The 23,055-nt window shown below is 43.3% G+C and overlaps 1 protein-coding gene across 10 annotated transcripts in view; it reads right to left on the bottom strand.

Moving 5' to 3' along the window:
- Positions 1 to 22,947, bottom strand: part of LOC118290935 (microtubule-associated protein 4) — a 73,236-nt gene extending 50,289 nt beyond the window's left edge. Inside the window, exons 1-3 of one of the 10 annotated variants that reach the window (XM_047329732.1) lie at positions 22,659 to 22,947; positions 4,802 to 4,987; positions 2,696 to 2,752 (exon numbers count right to left, since the gene is read on the bottom strand). In XM_047329732.1, the coding sequence (XP_047185688.1) occupies positions 2,696 to 2,752; positions 4,802 to 4,985 (241 nt within the window). In that variant the 5' untranslated portion in view covers positions 4,986 to 4,987; positions 22,659 to 22,947. The remainder of the gene's footprint in view (positions 1 to 2,695; positions 2,753 to 4,801; positions 4,988 to 22,658) is intronic. The other 9 variants (XM_047329727.1, XM_047329726.1, XM_035618707.2 and 6 more) reach the window with 9 other exon arrangements.
- Positions 22,948 to 23,055: the final 108 nt, after the last annotated feature.

Genomic DNA, 23,055 nt, shown 5'->3' with positions numbered 1-23,055 from the left:
GAACAAAGTAGGATGAGAGGACGGGATGAGGAGAAGGGGAAAAAGGAAGAAAGCAGGTTAGTAAAGCTGTCACAAAATCAACTGTGATCTAAAAAAGATCAAATACTTGACCAAAACATGAGGAATGACAGATTTATCTCACGCTGCAGGTGGTGTGTCAGATTTTAAGGTGCTTGTTTGTCAAATATTTGGGAAACAGTATATACCATATACTTATTATACTATATAGGCCATGCAGTAGTGTCATGCAGCAGAGGTGACATGCAGCATCTCAGTACACACACGCACACGCACACACACACACACACACACACACACACACATCTGCATTTGCTCTGTCAGGATTCAGCTTACGCTCTCAATTCTCTGACCCAGTTACTACTTATACCGCCTGTGTCCTGCATCTGCTCCCTGGGCTCCGCTGGAATTACAGTGATGAATGGATCTAACGCACCTCCGACAGAGTCCGATGCTCTGTTTACTAAAGTAGGCCCAATAAGAAAAAAAAAGAAAAAAAAATATATACAGTATATATCTGTATATATATATATATATATCACACCTCACACTGTCATTTTATATTACTGCTGATATAATGTTATCAATAGTATGGAAAAGCTGAAACAAGAGATCCACCAAAAGTTACGGCAAACACCCATTCAACAGTTTTTCTCTGCTGTGTAACCATGGTGACAAACAGCCAGACAGCTAAGCGGTGAACATGCCAACACAGATGTCAGATTTACATGCAGATCACTCCTCCCATTGCCGCACCAAGCCTCTCAGTCAGAACATGAATTTGAGTTTCATTTCCTTCGCACTCGTGATTAGAGAAACGGCTTCTGTCATTGAGTTGTTTTTGAGAATAATCTAGAATGATGGACAAAAGGTTGGTAACCTGCCAAACAGGGCTCAGACACTTACCACATCACCACAATGCAACGATAAATATGATGCCGACTGTGGGGTTGAAACTCATTACTCTCGCCACTGTTTCTTTTTTCTGTCATTTTAACCAGACTCTTAAACTCTTCTCACCTGCTCATCTTGAGGCTGCAGTTACGTTTTGGCAACACAAACAGAACACTTCCGAGAAACTGCTATATTCTAGTGGCCAGAGTTTTGTACAATATGTTGTACTTCACAAGTGGAATTTGCGTGTTACCAGTGTAGGAGACTGCATATACTCATTCATACCCGCATGCAAGCGTTCTTTCTTTCTCTGCCAATGGCATGCACATCTTTAAAAATTGAACAGGGACAAAGTGACATGAGGAAGAGGAGTGTGTGTGGAGTATGAAGGCTGAGCTATGGGGGACAATGAGACAAGACAGACAAACAGAAAAAGGAAACAAAAATCTGATAAGCTCCTTCCCAAAATGGACACACACATACCCACACACACACACACCAGAAACATTTCTCTACTTAGTTTATCTCGGTATAAGCTGACAGCCAGAAGGGACGATGGTGGATCTGTTCATTAGACACAATAAGTATTCCTCTCCAGAGCGGAATCTCTTCTCTGCAGCTAATTATCTCCCAGATTAGATGAGTGCGATTTATTGGCTTTAGAAGCAACAAAGAGACAGCCTGGTACAAGGGACTGATATTGGGCTCCAATGGGCCGTGTTATATCACATATTCAAAGCAGTGCGGCAGATATCATCGGGGCAGTGGTTTCTGCTGTCAATTAAGATCCATTTTCATGAATTGGTTATGCAAATGAACCAATTTGCATTTCCCAGCAGATTGAAAATAAAGTCTTCGTCATTCGTCATTAACTCTCTTCCCCCTCATCCTGAGCGGTAGGAAGGCAGAGAGCTTACACTTGGAATCTTTACTATGATCCCAATAAGTCCCAACACCCTCATCAGTAAAAGAAAAAGGTGTTGTCTACCTGAGGACAGTCTGTCAGTTTACATAAGATAGAACGCAGAAAACATAATGCAATGCAAGTTTGTGGGGTCATTAGATATAATGCACCCGAAGCACAAAAGAACAACTAATCTCAAAAAATGTGTTTTCATTCAAGAAAATATATATTTTGTGAACCACTGCTTTTACTTACTATGTTTACGAGGTCGTAGGGTCTTTAAGATTTCTTTGATGAACGAAAAAGTTATTTGTTCGTGGAACAATTAAGACTACACAGGCAGGGTCAAAGCTTCCACACACGGCGACCTTTCCACACATTATATTTGAGTATTATAAACGCTGATTTGAGAATTCTTTTCTCAACTCTCATATTTATATTTGACTACTTGTAGCCCAGAGAAAATTTTCCTCAGTTTTTTTCCAGCATAATTATATTCCTGGTAGTGTGGAGAGGGCTTTAACATCAGCATTATGGGATTCTCTTCAGTTCAGCTCCTCAATTTCTACACTACAGAGAATTACGAGAGCAGTAGCAGCCTTGTACTTGAGAGGAGCTCAAAATTGCCGGAGAGCAATGAGAGCAGCTCACGTCCTGCTCTGAAATGCCACTAATAATGCTGTGGGTCTACACACGCACACGCACACGCACACACACACAAACACACACACACACAGAATTGAACTGAGGTGAAGAACAAGCAGAAAGTAAACAAGACTGAAAGACAAGAAAAGACTTCAAGGCCATGACTGGAGGATGAGGACGTAGAGGAGGCCTTGGAGCAGACTGACTGGCAGAGGGAATTGTGGGATGTCTTACCAGGCTTTTGCACCCCATGAGCTTCCTGCTCTCCATTCTCCAATGCAGTACTTGTGTCTGCACACACGCACACACACACACACACACACACACACACACACACACACACACACACACACACACACACACACACACACACACACACACACACACACACACACACACACACACACACACACACACACACACACACACACACACACACACAAAACAAGCAAACACATTACAAACCATCCGGGTGCTAAAGGCTTGACGAGATAGAACATCAAACTACATGATACAGGTTTGCATGTGGAAATATGACAGATTTCATCTGTGTTCAAATGGAAACCTCTGACCCTGACCTTTCAGGGCTTTTGAAATGGCCATTTTACACTTGGGGTGTATGTGTGTGTGTGTGTGTGTGTGTGTGTGTGTGTGTGTGTGCGTGTGTGTGTGTGTCAGGCTTTGGGAGTGCAGTGTGGATGCAGAGGGAGGTGATGCTCTTCGACATCTCACTGCTGAACCGCTCAAATTTGCACAGCGAACACATCACACTCTACATACATACATATATAACACGCAAATAAATATGCTGCATCAACACATCAAAGCCCTGAGGGCACAAATGACTCGAACACACATATGCACATCCATAGGCATGTGTAGAAATACACACGCAAGCAAGCACACAGGGGACGTGTTGGAAAATGAATGTCTTTAATCTGTGAAGTACTTCACAGTTTGACTCTCGTTCAAAACCAAACGCTCGACATTCACACTGATGACAGCGAGCGACAGAAACCATGCAAGGTGCTGGTATAACCACTGGAGGCAGAGTAGGGTTCATGATCTTGTTATAAGACACTTTGGCAAGGCAGGGATTGAACCACCAACCCTGCGATTAGTGGACAACCCACTCTACAACTAAGCCAAAGAGGATAAGGACTCTGTATCATGAAGCAAGTAGAACTATTTCTGAGCTTGAATAATCCTTTACCACCACAGAGCTGTGAATCAAATGGGTCAGTTAACTGTCACAGAAAAGAAAAAGGAAAAAACAAGTATAGAAGGTTAGGATTAGAGGACTTTTCTTATGAATTCAATTATCTCCAATCTGTGTTTCTGACCAAATAAACTGATAAGTTTCATTTGATAAGCTGACTTTTTCAAAAGCATCGCATATTGTCCATGCTTCCTCACTTGTTTGTTGGCACATGATTGTAGTGTCGTACAATTCCTCTTGCTTTGTGATACAGGCCACAAGAGTCACTATTTTCTCACAGACAACACACGCGCAGCAGCGCATGTAAGCACAGCCATGCACAAATCCAATACCACTGACACGCATGCAACATGCACATACATCGCAGTATGTATGATTCTTTGTGTCCACACTTATTAACACAGAGGACACATATGCCACAGAAGCACAGGAGGACACACAAAAAAAACACCTCCTCCTCCTCCTCCTCCGTCTAGCTCCCCTGCTGACAGAGGACAATAAATTACAGACTGCCTCGCCCTGCTGTTTGGCACTCGGCGTGTCAGCATGTCAGCGTTTGTCCACATGCACCCAGCGTGCCACAGCTGATCACTGGCAATGCAGCCCACGGCCCGTCCTGCAGCCGGCTGCCACTGACGAGCGCCCATACACAGTCTGACTGTCTGACCGAAGTGTCTGTGTGATCAAAACAGGCCCGAGAGCTGAGTCATCCACGATTCCCTGTCACTTCCTTTTATCTGGTCATGCTCTCAGCTGTTTATTTGATCCATCCCCTGATTATACATCTGTTTGCTTACCTTTCTCTCTACCTATGTACATCGACCTCATATTTTATTTTTTATTATATTCAAAGCCCTACAACCTGGTACAGCATCATCAGTCTGACACTGATTTTCAAAGTAAATAAGCAGGAAGAGGAAATGACTTGGCAACCACAGTACTACTGTATTACTTATTTTCCTCTGCATAATGACATGATTAATAAGAAGCAAAGTACACACTGGCATTCAAACCCTACACTTTTTTTAACCCAGCAAACTGGTGAAGGACACACTCTTGTTCCCATGACGGGGCCTAGGTAATCCGGTGGGTTATCATCATACATGTAGACTCAGTCTCACCTGCCCTGGTGTCATCGTTGTCCAGCAGGGGGATGTAGTCCGTCTTTCCCACTGTCTCCCCGACCTGATCGTCGAAGGGCTCCGCCTCCAGCTGAGCCACGAAGTCCCGCTCCACCAGGCTCTCTGGCGTCTTCTGGGGAGCGTCTGTCAGCGCATCACTTAGACTCAGGTCTAACTCCGCCATGACTGCACTCACGCATGGAGACAGAGGAATAAACAAGGAAACAGTCACTTGAAATACAGCGATGTCCAACTTTAAACGAAACAAGTCACAAAAGCATGAACAACATCAAGAAAATAAAGAACAACTTATTTTAAGAAAATGGAAACAATAATCAAATATGTTGGGCACGGATTATCTTGAAGGCAATTACACAGATCGCTAGATGCATGTACACAATTTTATGTCATTTGGTATGGATATAAATTATTCAGGTTTAGGATTTGGAGTTTATAATTTACAGAACAGAAAATGCACAATATTTCAATCTGTGCTGATAACACAAATAAAATACCACTATCTACCACAGGGAGGCGCAGTTTCAGTTGGGATTACACTGCATGAAAGAAATTAATGTATAACACACAGAGGCACAATCTGTACTTAAACATGGACACAACAGAGACACAGGGAGAAACACATCCAGGCAGTCGCCGGCTCATCTGGGAGTTCAGCTGACCAATGGCCACCAGGGGAATTTGCAGAGTCATGTTGTGTCATCTTCCAATTATAATGCCAGATTATCTCCGGTGGCGGCAGCAGCAGCGGCAGACAGCTTTTTTTCTCGGCTCTTCGGAATCCCACTCTCTTATCTCCCTTTTTACAACTCTCCTTACTTCGATGCAACCAACATCTCTGCCTTGTAAACATCTTCTCGCCCATCTTTGTTGAACCTCCTTCCTTCTCACGTTGTTGAAGCAGCAGGTTTAGGGTACGAGGACATAGAGGGGAAATATATGTGCTGCAAAGAGGATCAATCCTGGGACTTGTGAGTTATTAGTGTCTCTTATATCTCATACTTATATCCACATATAAATATGTATGAACCCTTCTTTCTTAAACAGTAGCCACATTACAAATCCGTGGATGTAAACCTATTTGCTGAAAGCATATATACACAGTTTCTTCGACAATCAAAACCACCACAAAATTATCCTAAAAGTTCGAGACGTTAATCTTAATAATTGTTTTTCTTTTTTCCATAAAACTTTATCAAGTCTAGTCGCAATCGTCACACAGAGGCAGTCAAATCTCAAATGTAACTCCACAGCTCCATCTGCTGGATTACCCATCCACTGACTGCAAAGAGAACAGGTACAGGTATACTGCCAAGACTAAAGACATTGATTTCCCAGTTTGGTGTGGGGAAAACCGGACTGGATGGCAGAGAGCTCTGACTTCATGCCCAACCGCCATCTTTGGGTGTACCTGCGAGCCAGGCTCTATCATCCAGAATCTGCACTGGACCTCACTGACCCTGGATGTCCATTGCATGAACCTGCAGCGCATCTTCACGGTGGTTCCACAGTGTCGCAAAAGACACATTTCAATATTTTGAATTTAAAAGAAAAGACCCTGTTGTCTGTGTGTAATGTTCAAGTAAGCACATACATTTAGGCACTAAGATTATGTTGACCCAAAGCCTAAGAGGTCTTCATGTGCAAGTCAAATGGACAGTCAGTCAGTCAGTCAGTCATCCTTCCTCAGACATTTAATTAGACATCGAATCAAATATTAAACATATAAAGTATTACAAGCTACACGTCTTGAAAAAATGGGGAGTTTCCGAAGAATATAAATAAATGTACATAAAAATAAACTATGCGTCGGTGTACTCATTACATCCCTGGTTGCCAGTGTATCAGCGGCAGTGAATGAGCCCCCTTGCTGAGACCAGGGTGTGTCGCAGGAAGGCTGCTGCCTACTGCCCCGACCACAAAACCACGCTCCTCAGAAACACTGCTCCAGTTTCCATTTTTAACCCCGCATCGTCTGGATTTGTGTGTTTAGTTTAAAGTACGTCACCGGTGCCAGGTGCAGAGTAAGCAGGGTGACCCCATGCCACCCATACCAAGCGATCTGGTTTAACGCGGGTTAAGACCAACAGCAGTCATTTGAATGGCTCAAAGACAGACAATCTAGTTTAGTATGTTCTTTCTTGACTCCTTCAGCTTCCGTTTCTACAGTGGTTCCCCACATGACCACAGGAGCAGAACCTTTTCATTAGCCTGGTACTCCAGCGGGATGAGATGAGGGTTGAGAAAATCCTAAGCTCAAGGATCTTTAGACCCTGCTGAGGTGCCTCGCTTTCGGCTGAGCGCCACGATCGTGGTGTGGCCACTCAGAAATAATCTGGATTCAACAAAGGAAGGAAATCCACAGAAACGGCCGCCTCTATTGTGTCGTTTGCTGCTGACAAATGTGGATTAGTTGTGCATTTACGTGTGTGCCTAGACCCATATGTGTCTGTGTGTGTGTGCTCACAGGCTATTGGGTACATGTCCTCCGGCTGCTATAAAAGCAGAGGTGAAGGTTAAGCCTCTTCTTAATCTGCTTTGACACAACACTGCTGTATGTCAACAAAAGGACACAATGAAGAACACACATGGGGATGATTAAGCTGAAAAGAACACAAGGCATCAAAATATGAGGAACCAGGATCGACAGCTACTGCCTTGAAATGGAAGTTAGTTTGTTAAGAGACTGTTGTTTTCTAAGCGCCGTCTCACTTAAGTAATGTGACGGCATAATGCGGGGTTGAGACGCTATCACGGTGACAGAATCTGTATACAAACACTTTTCCAACGGACTGAAAACTGCCTCTGTGATGGTTCACGCCACTGTCTGTGTCCCCGCGACTCCGTAAACCAGAGAAAATTAGCGTGTGAATGTGAAATATTATCTGGGCGCAGTGGTGACTTGGAGTTCAGACAGTGAGGTTGGTTCGTCATATCATCTGTCACTAATTAAACTTGGCTGCTGTCAGTTTGTGTGCTCTCGCCACACCATTGTCAGTACTTGTCAACTATAGTTAAGGAGAGAAGAACCAACACTGTAAAACCACTGTACAACCACAAGTAAACTTGTTTCTTTAGTTTCAACAAATCCAACAGAGAGGCACAGAGGGGTTGGCATTCTACCAACTGAACTTTCATTCATATCATATTAATAATTTACATTTATAGACTAAGCCAGTATTAAAGGACTCAAATCTGGATTAGAGCCAAAAAACTGAAATAATAAAAAACAGGTGTACTTTTTTTTTTCATTACTCAAATCAAAATCAGCTTTACCAAACACATCATTTGGTAAATTTTCATGGCGCTCCTTAAGTTCTGTTTGCTCCTAAATTTTTCAACCAAAGACAGGAATGGTTAGTGCCACAATTCAACAAAACTTGTAAAAGGTGTATATAAAATAATGCAACTTTCACTGCAAAGACCAAGACTATAGCCACTTTAAACTGAGACACACTGTAGGTAATATACAGCTTTTTTGTGTTATTTTTTCCCTTTTTTTCCCTGACTTTTAATCACTGGTGAAGTTTCTGATTTTTACCAACCTCAAATCTTTTACCAAAAGTAAGGATGATTTGTGGAAAAAAAATTGCTTCAATCAAAGTGTGTGTCGACAGGACCAGAAGTTTTTGCAGATGCAGAGTTAAGGGGACGTAGTGAAAAACTGAGGGAAAGTTCTGTAAATGTACAAGGGAGTGAAAGAGACAGAAGGAGATAAATGAGTGGTGAATGTGTGGGGGTTTTCCATAGGCTTAACACTGGCAGGCTCATATAGCAGTTGTCATGGTGATGGGTGACATAACACATTAAATCTAATCCCCCCAAAATTAATCACTCTGCATGTTCTCCTCCTGTTCGTTTAATATACAACAAAATAAAGTAATGTCCTGCTTAGTTAATCCTGATCCTGAATCCTGGTTTTCCATATGCAGGATTCTGTCTGGACCATAGACTGTAAATAAAAAGTTCTAAACCCAGGAGGTCACTGCTGAAAAATGGTCTTTTGTTTGATTTTTTTTTAAATCAAGAAGAACACCATCACATGACTCACATCTGACCCTATCTGGTTAAACATTGAATTATATTATAGATAGTAATGTGTAAATGATAAGATGTTTACGCCTTGTAAATCATTAACCCTAAATCATTTCTCAGCTCTGATCCAAAACCCCCAAAGGAAATCTTGTGTGACTTGACACACACACACACACACACACACACACACACACACACACACACACAACCCCCCCCCCCCCACACACACACACACACACACACACACACACACACACACACACACACACACACACACACACACACACACACACACACACACACACACACACACACACACACACACACACACACACACACACACACACACACGGTACATAGACTTGTGCGTTGCAGCTGCAGGTTTGAAACCAGATACATGCCAGCTGCTGGCGCATCTACTGTGCTCTTTACTGTGCCGCCGAGCAAGGCATCGCAGCATTAACTGCTCCAGTGTGGCTATAATTATCTCAGATATGTGAAGAGACAAATGTCTCTTCCCTGGTGTAACAGGGCTAAAAAAGTAAGGAGAAAAGGGAGAGGGTCATCCTGCATCACACAAAGTGTGAGATCACGACAGTGAAATGCAGCACAGTCATCGGTCGTACCCCAAATTAGATCCCCTGAGCTGCTGGGAAGGTTGTGACAGACCAGACCAGTCTACTGTCAGGAGCAGGATTTTATCAAAAAACCTGTCTGTTTTTGTAAAATGCACAATTGAAAACTGGTGTTCCCATTGTCAACATTGGCATGCCTCGAGCTCCACTAAGTATTATTTTAAGGGGCAGTGAATGTGGAGCCGTTCACTGTCCAAGAACAATATGGCTGTAAAACAACCGTAGGGCACTTTAATATCCCTACATTACCACTATGCGGATGTATGATTATGAGAGAGGTCACATGGACGGAGTGCTGAGAGGAAACGCAGTCTGAGAAAAACTTTGACTGTGAAATAGACTGAGGAGGGAAGTTATCCTGTATACTGTACCGTATGCACGGATAGGATAGACGTTCATATTGAGCTTCAGTAACATCACAGATAAATGTCTGAACATGGCACCCAAAATCTCCCAAATCTAAAACCAGATATCAATCTGTAGCAAGTCACACTATCTGTGTGGTGTTGGACAATACCATTACTTGAGGATATTTAGATTTTTATTATAAATGGGGTTTTATTTTTGGCCATGACAACAACCAGTTATGATGAACTTGTAATCGCCAAAGTAACTGTTGAGATCTGGGACGGTACTGGGGATATTATCTACTGTATCACTACCATGATCACTATCCACTGTGTGACTTTTAATAAAACTACACGAATGATGTGTTAAATGTTGAATATGCATTAAAGCAGACAGCCTGAACATGGTCTGGAACAAAAAAAAAGTGTTCAGTGGCCCGGGCTTGTAGCTATTGTGTGGAAAAGCTCACCTCTGATGTCACTGTCTAAGAGAGGTGGGACATTTCCTCCCAACGCTCAGCTTACTCAGTTACCATGCAAGGGGGTGTGTACAGCAGGAGCGTGTGTGTGTGTGAGACAGAATGAGAGTTGGCTTGCACTGCTGCTTTGACTGAATATGTTTACGACTCTGCGGTTGTTGCCACTGGTTTCTCTTCTCGCTGTTGCTTCACAGAGACGATTTACAATTTTATATATCCTTCACTGTTCTGAAATCCTCTAAGCCTGCAGCTAAATAATTTTCTTGAAATAAGTGACACAGCAAGTCACAATTAATAATAATCTGGATTGAATTTTCAACATTATAAAATCGATTAACTTTGTTAAGAGGATGTTGTGCATGTACATGAACATATGTCTGGTTTATAACTGATTCCTGCACTTTGTGTGTGTGTGTGTATTTGGGGCCATTTCCCCTTTTTTTTTTTCTTTAACAGCCACACTTCTGTTTTTGTTCCTGCTGATATACAGAGACAGCTGATGGGGGACTTTTAGCACTTGCCCAGTTCTCTCTCTCTCCATCTCTCTCTCACACACAAACGCACGCATGCACGCACGCACGCAGTCTCTCTCTCTCACACACACATACACACACACACACACACACACACACACACACACACACACACACACACACACACACACACACACACACACACACACACACACACACACACACACACACACACACACACACACACACACACACACACACACACACACACACACACACACACACACACACACACAATTTCTCACTTTGCAGGGATCTTGTCAGACTCCTTCACTTGCTTGACCAGTTTGACGAGCAAAGGTCTCTATGTATGGAACTAACTTGTACTAGTCGTTTCTCTGTCGCTCTGTAAACTTTTGGTCCACAGCCTACTTTACTAGTTCACGCACGCACACACGCACGCACACACGCACGCGCGCACGCACACGCGCACACACACACACACACACACACTCACAAACACACACACACACACACACACACACACCTGAGGGGATCTACTTCAAAGGCTCAGTGACGAGGAGAGAATATAACAGATAGGGATACTTCTAGGAAAAGTGCCATGACGAACATGAGCACACACACAGAAACACACACACACACACACGACCCTCCGTCTATGAGTTTACATGAAAGCGGACGGAGGGCAGGGAGGCATGAGACGTTGTCATCTGAGACCTGTTCACAGCCCGTAAATCACAAATCCTGAGTACGCCCACAGGGGAATCCTCAAGTCGAGGTGTTATATCATAAAAAGACACTGTATAAACTGCATGAATTACAGTGCACATACACCAAATGTCGCGAGCAAAACTGTCAAACTTTATTGATAAAACATTGTCTGAATTGTTAATGTGTAAGGTATGTAGCAACTGCCTGACTTATCATGTCAGACAATAAAATGAAATCCCCTAGAATGACCATTTATGTGTGTGTGTGTGTGTGTGTGTGTGTGTGTGTGTGTGTGTGTGTGTGTGTGTGTGTGTGTGTGTCTAGGTGTCCCTGCGTCCAGCTGCCATCATGCTAATCTGAGGGAGATGGTATCGCTGACATTCCTTGCGGGCCATTCAGCCTATTTTGCCGAGCCACACAATCACAGCACTTTGTCAACACACCCTGACACACAAACACAAAGAGAATGTGACACGAGAATCCTATGGCCTCTTCAAATAGAGCGACTGACAACAAATGTGTAGGGGGAAAAAAATTGCCCAGAAAATGACCTTATATACATTACATGACTAAACAAACAGACCACTGGTGGATTACAGCAAGAAAGTTCCTGTGTGGAGATTCCTCGCACAGTCAAAAGATATGCAGCCTATGTTTTATATAAATATATTATGTTTCAAAGTTTTAATAATTTTAATAGCTGTGAAAGTAACTAAATACCAATTAGAACGAGTAATGAAGTAACTTCAGTTCTTAGTTTCAAAAGTGAACCACAGTGTATCTCATAGAGCATACAGTATTGGCTAAATAACAATAATTTTTAGTTTAGTTTTGACTTTTACATAAAAAGAGGAAAGTTTACCTCAAGTCTTAAACTGGGTTATTTAATTTAAAACATCTTTACACTCTGTGCTAGTGGGATCACACCTAAGCCTTCGGGGAAATCCACAGGGTGTGTTTGCCGTGTTTAGAGGGAGCAGTAAAACCTGAAAGGAACATGAGGAACTGCTTCCAAAAAGTCAACGAGACAAGGTCATTTTCAAAACACTTGCTAGTCTTTTAGATCTGGAATCTCTGAAATTATTCCTCATCAAATAATGGCATGTGGAGAGGTTAATTTAAAATGCTGCTGGGGCGAGATTCATTATTTCAAAGTGCAGTTGACAGTTTAATAATATCAGAAATAAAGCTCTTAAGACAATCCTTTGTGTAGTGGAAGTTATAATGAAAGCCTATTTTGGCATTTACTGTAGTTACATGCAGTAAATAATCATTATAATTAAGCATGGGAAATTATTAATTATGGACTCTTTAAAGCAGCATATCAGTGTACTGACAAACCCAACCCTACAGACACTCTCACACACACACACACACACACACGCGCACACGCACACGCACACACACACAGTTGTTTATATAAGAAGCCGGTGGTATGTTCACTATCAGGCTTTGCGACTACTTAGAATGCTATTAGTGATGAGACGATGATGACAGAGTCAGGGAGGCAAAGACAGAGAGAAGGAGGCTGCAGGTCCTTGACTTGTCTTCATATATATAGGGTGTGGCCTAAAGCCCGAGGGAGGGAGGGAGGGACACACACACACACACACACACACACACACACACACACACACACACACACACACACACACACACACACACACACACACACACACACACACACACACACACACACACACACACACACACACACACACACACACACACACACACACACACACACAGTGAAACCTTACATTTCACGTTGCCATCACTAATGTCCTCTGGATGCAACACCCTCTGAAGAGGATGATGTGACTTGGACAGAAATAGTCTGATGACGCACTAAAGCAAAAAGTACACAGTCCTGGAAATGTGTGTGTGTGTGTGTGTGTGTGTGTGTGTGTGTGTGTGTGTGTGCGCGCGCTCATGCAATGACTATATATGACTTGGCATGTGTTCACCGTATTGTGTGTGTTGGACGGAGAATAATACAAAGTGTTACAGGTTGTACTGTATGTACGGGACATGCTATACAAACGGCTTACAGGACTTTCTAATGCACTTTACAGTAGAGAGAGTGAAGACAAGCATGCGTGCCTCTACCATATGCTCACATAATGAATAATATGTCATATGCAGATGAATAATGCAGGGGGTGCAAGTCTGTAAGGGCTTTCCCATGTAGATAGGAGAAAAAGGACTGACAATGTTTGGTATCAGTGGAGCTCTCCTTATCACTGGTGATGTAAGAGGAGAGGAATCAAGAGAGGGGAGGAGAGGACTCAGGAGAGGGGAGGGGAGGGGAGGGGGGCTTCCATCCTCTTAATGGAAAAAAGAGATGTGTTAAGACGCAGTAAGAGAGGTTGACAGTAAAAAGGCAACAGATAAATAATGAAACAGCATATCTGTATTGTTGGTGAATTGTCGAATGTGAAAAAAGATGTAAAAAGCCATGTTATAAACAATAATGTATAACAATAATAACAATAATGTTTTTTGGGTGTTTGGATGCTGGTCAGAATCAATCCATCGACTTGCCAAGTATATTTCTATGTTTGTAAATTGTCAGCTGAGAGTGAAAAGAGGGGCTGTAGCTCAACTGCTGACAACATTTCAACTGTAGTAAGACATGATGAGCCTCCAAAATTGGACCAATCATGTCCCTGTTGCTATTTCAAGCTTGTCTGTCAAATTCAAACACGAGTTTTCCTGTATTGGAGCGATTTCCTGACCAGCTCGGATGGACAAAGATACAGCGTTCGAAAAATGCAAATGTCATTATAAGAGCAATGTGGCATCACTTTGTTTTGCATTATATTACACTATCTGCCTACAAACTGATCTATATCTCTCTACTATCCACTCAGGAACTATGACATCACATTCTTTTGAGTTTTGTGGATTTTTTTTGTTGTTGCTGAAAGATAGTTGAAGATTGTTCAAATTTGTTCCATTTAGATTTATGTTAACTCATATAAATACAGAACACACTTAGTTGACAGTTAAATGGGAGCGATAAAGACATGGAAAGGGAGAGATTTGAGTGTTGTCGATCAGCTAGCACTCCCCCCGATCTTTGATGTACCACTTTAGGTAATGTTAATATGTGCCGTGTGTGTGTGTGTCCTGTTGCTCTCACATCCACACAGTGCTTTGATGAGACCCACAGTGGGCCTGATTGAGGGCGAAGTGAAAGGGCTAGTGTTTGACTATGTGTGTGTGTGTGTGTGTGTGTGTGTGTGTGTGTGTGTGTGTGTGTGTGTGTGTGTGTGTGTGTGTGTGTATGAGTGTGTGTGAGACATAGCTGTCTTCTAGTCCTAACAAAATTACACAGGACTCTATATCTTTGCATAACTGAGCACTTGCTGCAACCTATTAGCATCCATGTTTGAGAGCGGACAAACAGACAAGTCATCATAACCACAGCCTTCGTCATGTCCACTCCGCTCCTCCTCATCCTCCACCTGCTTCTGCTTTTTCTTTCCTCCCTCCATCACCTCTTTTTGGGAAGAGGACACAGCCTCGGTGACTGAATGAATTTCCCTGTGTTTGCCCCCGTGGTGCTCGCCCACACACTCTCAGAAATACACACAGACACACCAGTTCTTTGGGAACTATGCCCTATTGTTGCAGGACGGGGGTTTACGCATCGCAATGGAATGCAAAGCAGCAGAGACGCGAGCCCGCTCACAGACACAGACACACAAAGGTCAAAATCTAATCCCAAAACAAACAGTGAACACACACTGGTAGTGGACACACACACACACACACACACACACACACACACACACACACACACACACACACACACACACACACACACACACACACACACACACACACACACACACACACACACACACACACACACACACACACACACACACACACACACACACACACACATCCAGGGCTAGGACATGCCGGAGGGTATTCACTAATGGGTGTATACACTACAGCTTGGTCTACTGGCCCAGTACAATAGTGGCTTCCGTGTGACATAAAAAGTAACCGTCTGCCCTGTTACTCGTGAACCTGACTATGTACCTAAATGCTTCACATTCCTGAGTTCTTGAGTTGTGTAATTTCCAAAAGCCAAAGTTTGATGTATACTCATTCAAATATTACACATGTAAATATGTGATGGACGTAATCACTGCGTCCGAAAAAACGGAATCCAACGCGGGAGAGCCAAACTTGTGTTCTCTCAAATGACCAGCAGAGGGCGACTCCACTGATCGCATAAAGAAGTCAACTTCTATAGAAGTCTACGAGGAAATGACATGTCTCACTTGATTCCAGTTTCAAGTCTTCTTCAATACAGCATGATGTTCCTTTTGTAAATTATGGTCCCATTTAGAGTAAAACAGACAATGAAGCACGGTATGCAGTGGATCGTGGATTCTGTGTGAATTAACAGCTTGTACAGTCCAATAGGTGCATGGTTCACTAACCAATAGGTGACGTCACGGTGGGTTGCCACTTGGTTGTCACTACACTGTATAATAGCCTTGCCTGTAATGAATACAGACAAATACACTGATGCTACAGGGGATTCTTACGCTGATCAGTTGATTTTTCAAAACTAAAGCAAAGTTTATTTGACACTTTATACAGAGTTCAGTGTTTACCCTAGGTTTACTGGTTGGGGGGGTTAGGGCTCGTTAGGGTTAGGGTTCACAAATGGGGCCCCTCCCAATTCAATGGTAGGGGAAACACTGGGGTTATGTGTTATTGTAGGGGATAAGGACCATGTATATATAAGCAATGCAACTAAAAATGTGGAATCACATTTCCACCCGGAGACCCCCGACAATGCTCTAGCGAGTGTCAAAGAGCAGCACCCATTTATTTCTCTTGTTGAATATCCCGTGTTGAAAAATATGCCGACTTGCTCGCACATGTAACCGCAGTCTGAACCAAGCAGCTGGCACTGAGGATCCCCAATGATTATTCTTCTGTGAATGTGGTCGAACAGTAAGAACTAGAATTACCACCTCACCTCGTAACCCTCTGCCAACTTGCAGGAAATAAGGTCACAGTCTCCCCTTCTGCTCTTGGATTTGGTTGAGGAAATGTGTCATAATTAGCGTAGGAATTCTTGAGTCATGGCCAAAGACACATTTTGTGAGGTCACATTGACCTTTGACAACCAAATTCTTATCGGTTTGTCCATGAGTCCACTGTAAGTGAACGAAGCAATTAACCCAAGGATTTCCTGAACTACCGAGTTCATGAGAATGTGACTGATGGACACGGAGGGATATCCCAAAACACGATACCTCCGAGCTCCGGCCATGTCCTCAGCACAGAGGCATAAAAAGCCCACAGCCAAGAACTGAGACTTTATTAGCCTCTGACTGCCCAGGTGATTACTCCGCACACTCCAGCATTGCTTGTCACTTTCCTTTGGTCCGATCTCTTCTCAGTATTTTGGCCCTTTAATTACATACGAGTTGGGTCTCTCATCGCGGATTCATTGAATTCTGCATTAAGCAAGGATTATACCATTCCTGTTATATCATACCTCTCAGAAATCGTCCAAGGGCTTTTCCATATTATGTGCACATAAATTAAAGGCCCATTTAACAACCAAGCAAGGAAAAGATCTAATACAGTACAGAAACATCTCTTAATCATATTCGCTTCATCATCTACCTATACATCCATTCTTCTGTGTGACACCCATCTTTTCACCCTGCTGTATAATGCCCGATTGGCAGCAGTAAAGCCTGTTTGCAGACACACTGGTCCAGCTGCTACGGTTATGAGGAGGGATTACAGTGACCGGTTCACTCTGTACCATCCCATTCTTTCTCTCTGCCCTCTATCCCTCCATCATTTCATTCATTACAATCCGCCGCTGTCACGCAATGTCAGACTCACACAGACTTCAGCAAATGGAAATATTTGTTTTGTGATAAATCGCCACAGGGTATTTTTACTGGATGATGGGTTGGATGAGTCCTACCTTTTCAAATAATCAATACCTTGATTTAATTCAAAATAATCTGCCAAATAGTTTGTCACGTCTTTATACCACCCATTTGTACATCCACGAAACTACATTTTATGTCATTAATAATCTATGCATGCACACTTAAAGCAGAAAAATTACATTGTGTAAAGTCTGTAGAACCTTTTTAACACTTAGTTCACTCTGAACTCACAACTTCCTTTGACCATCTTCACAATGCTTTGGGGAAGGAGAGAGCCGGAGAGTCTGAAACGAAGGGAAGCTCTCATAGCTCATTTGCTTTGCTGGCCTCTTGCCAGGGAATAAACTGCTCCACGAACTCAATGTCCAAATAAGTGGCCATGCTTGCAAACCATTTGTAAGCTTGTTAGTTCTGAGAGCTTCATTATGCCTTCCTCAATAGAATGAAACAATGCACAATTCCAAGAACATGCCATTGCAGACACAAATGTGTCTGGTTCGACTGTAAGCGGGCAAATCGCCGGCTAACTAGCGCTAAGAGTAGTCAGAGAGTTTTATTGACTTAACTGGACTGTATTTCAATCCAAAACCAGCAGTTTAGGAAAAATGAATATTTTCACCATATTTCACACTTTTGAGAACGGCGATTTTGAACAGCTATAACTAGACCAACCGTGAGAGAGCCCACGAGCAAAGCCCACAGCTGTGGAATCAAACAAAATTATCAATTTAAGTGAGAGAAAAACCTGTCCTGTAAGAAGTAAAACGTATTACGTTTGTGAGAAGCTCGGGTGAAACGGAGGAAGCATCATGTAAGGATAATGCGGTCCTTGTCTCAGACTATACTGCCCTCAACTCCAACACCGGTTGGCAGCACAGGAGCACATGAATTATGGATTTCCTCTGCTTCCTGACTCCTAGACAGAGGCTGAGATGACCTTGAAGAGAATATCCTGCTGCAGTCGGGAAAACCCTGACTGCGGAGCCCAGATCAGCTTTCCAGCACCTCCGTCTCAACCCTGACTCTTCCCTGACCTGGAACACTCCCAAATAAGCTTCAACACAAAAGGTCACACGATTGCCAAGGATCTACTTAGATGTTGTAAGATGGTAAATGGTGAGTAGACGTGAGTAGGGTGTGTGAGGCAAAATCAGAGTCAGTGGCTTGTTCACGTAAGTCCTCCCTTCCTTCCTTACTTCTCCTACTACCTTAATTTATGTCTCTGACCCTCATCCGTAGACTCTTTATGATGGTGTGTTAAGAACAAATTTTTAGTGCGATGAGAGGATCGCACTAAAAGTCAACGACACGGATGCTCACAAAAAAGTGTCATTAGCTTCACCCGCACAAGTTGAAATATTTGAACTCGAAAGAAAGATAACGCAAGTAAACACAAATGATCCTGCGGACAAAGAAAATTCACTTTGTGTTTGGTTCTGACACACCATAAAAGATTAGTGGTGTTTTGGTCTGTCGTGGGTCTGAGGTATAATTTGCAAAGTAGGTTTTCTGGTCCATGTCAAGACTTTTCATAACCTCCACGTGGAAGAAAAGAAAAAAAAAAGGGGGGGGGGGGGGGGAGGCCTAATTATTCTTCCAAAAGACAAGAGAGCCAAAAAAAAACAGGATGCAAACATCTGGTCTATTTGATCTTCCTCCCACGTCAGACAGGGGAGTGAAATTGTAACCAGTCCAGCCATTATGCAGATATGAGGGAAATTCTGTTTATAACACACATTTTCTTCACCATGTATGGTCAGTGACAGAGAACGGAACAAAAAGAGAATCTTTGTTTCAGCAGTGTGCCAATCTAATCTTTTACCTTCAGCCCCCTGAAAAGCTGCCTTTATAGCAATATGCTTTATTTTTTTTATGAAAATTGCAAGTTTAAAGCTGGAGTATCATCATCAAATTAAAATCTAACTGATAGTCAGCGAGGGTGTATCTGCCATCTACATGTGCTGCTGATCATAACAGTCACAACCAACATCAATCAATCTGGGTATTAAACATCAATATGTTTTTGGTCCCCACTGATCAGAGATGAAACTAATCCTTTCATAGTGTTCTATCTTCATGGTGATCAGTGTTATCATGGTATAGACCTTCTTCACGGCAGCCATATTGACATGTGACAGTAGGTCAACACAGGTGATACTAATCACATTAATTAAGCCTCCGTACTTAAATAGAGCAGCGTCTTGATCGATGTGATTAGTATCACCTGTGTTGACCGACTGTTACATGTCAACATGGCTGCCGTGAAGAAGGTCTATTGTTAACACGTATCGAAAGGTACTTCCATAGTAAATCGATTAATAAAAACATATTCACCGCATTATTTTTACTCTACCCTTTACTTTAGAGCCTATTACAGCCTGACCCATATGGATTTTTCGGAGGACGATGCCAATACAAATAACTATAATAACTATAAAGTAAACACAAATACAACCAAATATATATGCCAGTATTTCTGTGAATCAGCCGGCCGCTATATATCGGTCAAGTGCCTATAACATTTGCACTTCTTTCATTCAGTAGAAATGTCAAAGTCTGAATGTAGCTGCACTGAGACTAGATTTCACTTATTTTCGTCCAACAAAAAAATTAAATTAATAAGAATAATCATTGGAATTGAATATATTACAGGTTTTTAAGGCATTGTGCTGTGTTCTATTTAACTTGACGACAACCCTACAAATATGCTCCCGCAACAGAGCTTAACTGATCATTTGACCACATTCACCTGAAGGAGGGTGATGTGTTACACAGGTGGGCATTTTGTTCAAAATTTTTGTCTGCTTACAATCAGGGCCAGCGTACTATCATCGTCAGGCCACCATTGGTTTCATGATTCAGCAGGATACTGTTCAGTCTCATTTCTCTTTTTTCAGACCAGAACACTTTTAAGAGTTTTTCCCCCATAACCCAAAATCCTCTGTAACTTAAAAAAAAAACTACAGACAGTGGTATTCGATATTGGCAAGACGCTGCTGAGCATTAAAAGCGGGCCTGCTCTGGAAACCGATTCAGTTGTACTGCAGCAGAATGTTAAGAGCCGAAGCTGATGTATTTATAAAATAGTGAGGGAATAAAACAGATGTTTTTTCTTTTTTAGAAGGTTTAATAAGTGGAAATATCTGCTCTTAGTGGCACCAGTCCTGCTGCAGTACTTCCATTAAAAGGCTGCAGCTACAGCGTTCCTCATCTTAACGGTGTAAGCTTCACATTTTGCATCCAAAGTAACACAACTGCCTCCAACTTAATAATCAGAAAATACTTATAACAAGAAATAGCAATGGTGACAAGTACAAGCAGGGATTTCTTCTGTTGGACCCACGACGAGGTGGAACTGTTGCTGACAGACTGTGTTTAGGAGAGGAGAGGGACACCAAGCCGAGTGCAAACAGAATCTTGTCTGATCCCTGTACAGCAATCCTGTGTTTCAACACTCTTCCATCTCTGTCTACTGTGAAACCTTTTGTATCATAGTGTAGCTTTCAATTTCAGTAGCTCAGGAGAACTTCAGTGTGACGCCCAGTTACCCGTGACCCCTGTGACTCGTTTGATAGCCGTCGGCCCCTCAGGCCCTAATACCTGATCACTTTGGCAGGGCTTACAGTGAAGCAACGGGCAGTGGGACGTTTTAGGGATTGTGATTGGATCAGATCCATAATGAATTCAGGGCCTTAGATCAGTCCCACCTCTTATTTCCCACTCAGTAATCTGGCTGCGGAGGATTGGAGTGTAATCTGGATAGAAGGAGAGAGACAGTGAGGGAGGGAGGGAGAGGTGCAATCCTCTCTTCTGGGATTCCCGTTTGTATCATCAGTTTCTGCGTAGGGGTGTGAAAACTTGACAAAAATAAAAAGTGAGAGTAGTTTGACTGAAATATCATTGGCAAGGCACTAGTGTGCATCTCGTGTCTAACTGATGAATGTGTTGGTTGTGTGTTGCCATCCGCTGCCTTCGGCAGAATGATTGTCCTCAGGATCTCTGGGCATTGTCTTGTACAGTGTCAGTACCAATGCAAATCCTACAAGGCGACACGTGGACTTTCACGGTCTGTTTTTGAATGGTGAGTAACACACTGTTACTACGCAATGATGTCAGCTATAGCACTGACTAACCCAGAAGCAGCTGATTAAAAACCATCACTAAACGTCCTCCACTTACGTTCTGAAGCTTTCCTCCACATCTCACCGTCCTCAAAACAAACGGGAATCTGCTTGGTTACCACAAGTTAACGCCCACCATAACACGACTCATTTACATCCAGGCAGATGTCCTCCACTGATGAAGACCACCGTGGTGACGATTCTGGACAACATAGTACGAGGAAAAAACTCAACTTCAACAAAGACAGTATGTTCAGTTTTGACTGACACGGTCATGGAGGTATTGATTAGGAGGTATTGTGTGTTGGACCAAAAGAACCTTTGACTACAATGCATGACGTCATCCACATCTCTGACAGCGTCAATCAAAACTGAGCATTGTGATCTTTGTAAAGAGGAAATCTATGGGAGGGTCTCTGTGTTTGCATCACATTTAACAAAGGTAACTGATAAGGTGGCCACCGAGAGGCCCGAGAAAAGAAGAAAAAAACGCAGACTGTAAATGAATGGAGTCCTAACACACACACACACACACACACACACACACACACACACACACACAGCTTACACAACTTTCCTTCTGCCCGCTGTGACAGTGCAACTCCCCCTGCGCCCATGTTGCCTCAAGTGCAGTCGGGAATAACGGAGCCACCATATTCCATATTGGGCCGCACACGAACGACACACCTTTTTTTTTTTTTTTTTGTCGTGAACATGTCAATGGAAAGTGAAAGCTGGCAGTGAGACGTTCAGGACAGCTGCAGGACAAACTGCACAGGGCGGACGGTTGACTTAAAAACTGGGCGTGTGCGTGTACCGCTGCGCAGCCGGCAAACTCCTTGCAGAAAGTAAGAGTTTCCGAGGCGCACCTGAATGCAGCATCATCGTGCTACACCAGCGCACCGTCGCCGTGATGCGGTGCTGTGAGATCACTCATCCAAAATCACCGTCGTTCCACTGCCACGGCGCCTCCAGCCGTCCGCCGTCTCTCTCCAGGCTCACCGCGAACAGCTCGCCTCGCCTCGCACCGCCTGGAACACACATCCGCCACACTTCCAGCTCGACTCACCGTGTTAGTTGTTTGCTTTTTGACAGTTTGTCGGGAGTCTCCGAGCGTCGCTGTCACCGCTACGATCCGCCCACCCAACAGGGCGCTCTGCTGGCTGCTAGCTAAAGTGCTCCTCCCCCGCAGAGGCTCTGCTCCAATCGCAAGTCGACTGCGCCGACTGGTTCCTCTTTTATCCAATTATATCGAAGCTAAGCCCAGAGTGACAGGGACGTTGCCTTACCACATCGTTGAAACCCCGGCGCAGGCCCTTCGTCGTCACCACGTCCACGTTTGACAGACAGCCACCACGTGCAATGGAGAAGTTTGACTCCTTTTACGGGACGGTGTCGGTCCAATGAACGGGAGAGAAAGTGCGGCGCTGCTGGACGTGGGGCTCCGCCCAGGAAGACGCCCTGAT

The sequence above is a fragment of the Scophthalmus maximus genome, chromosome 21, assembly GCF_022379125.1.
Source record: "Scophthalmus maximus strain ysfricsl-2021 chromosome 21, ASM2237912v1, whole genome shotgun sequence".
Classification (NCBI taxonomy): domain Eukaryota; kingdom Metazoa; phylum Chordata; class Actinopteri; order Pleuronectiformes; family Scophthalmidae; genus Scophthalmus; species Scophthalmus maximus.
This window is presented reverse-complemented; position numbering and strand designations above follow the sequence as displayed.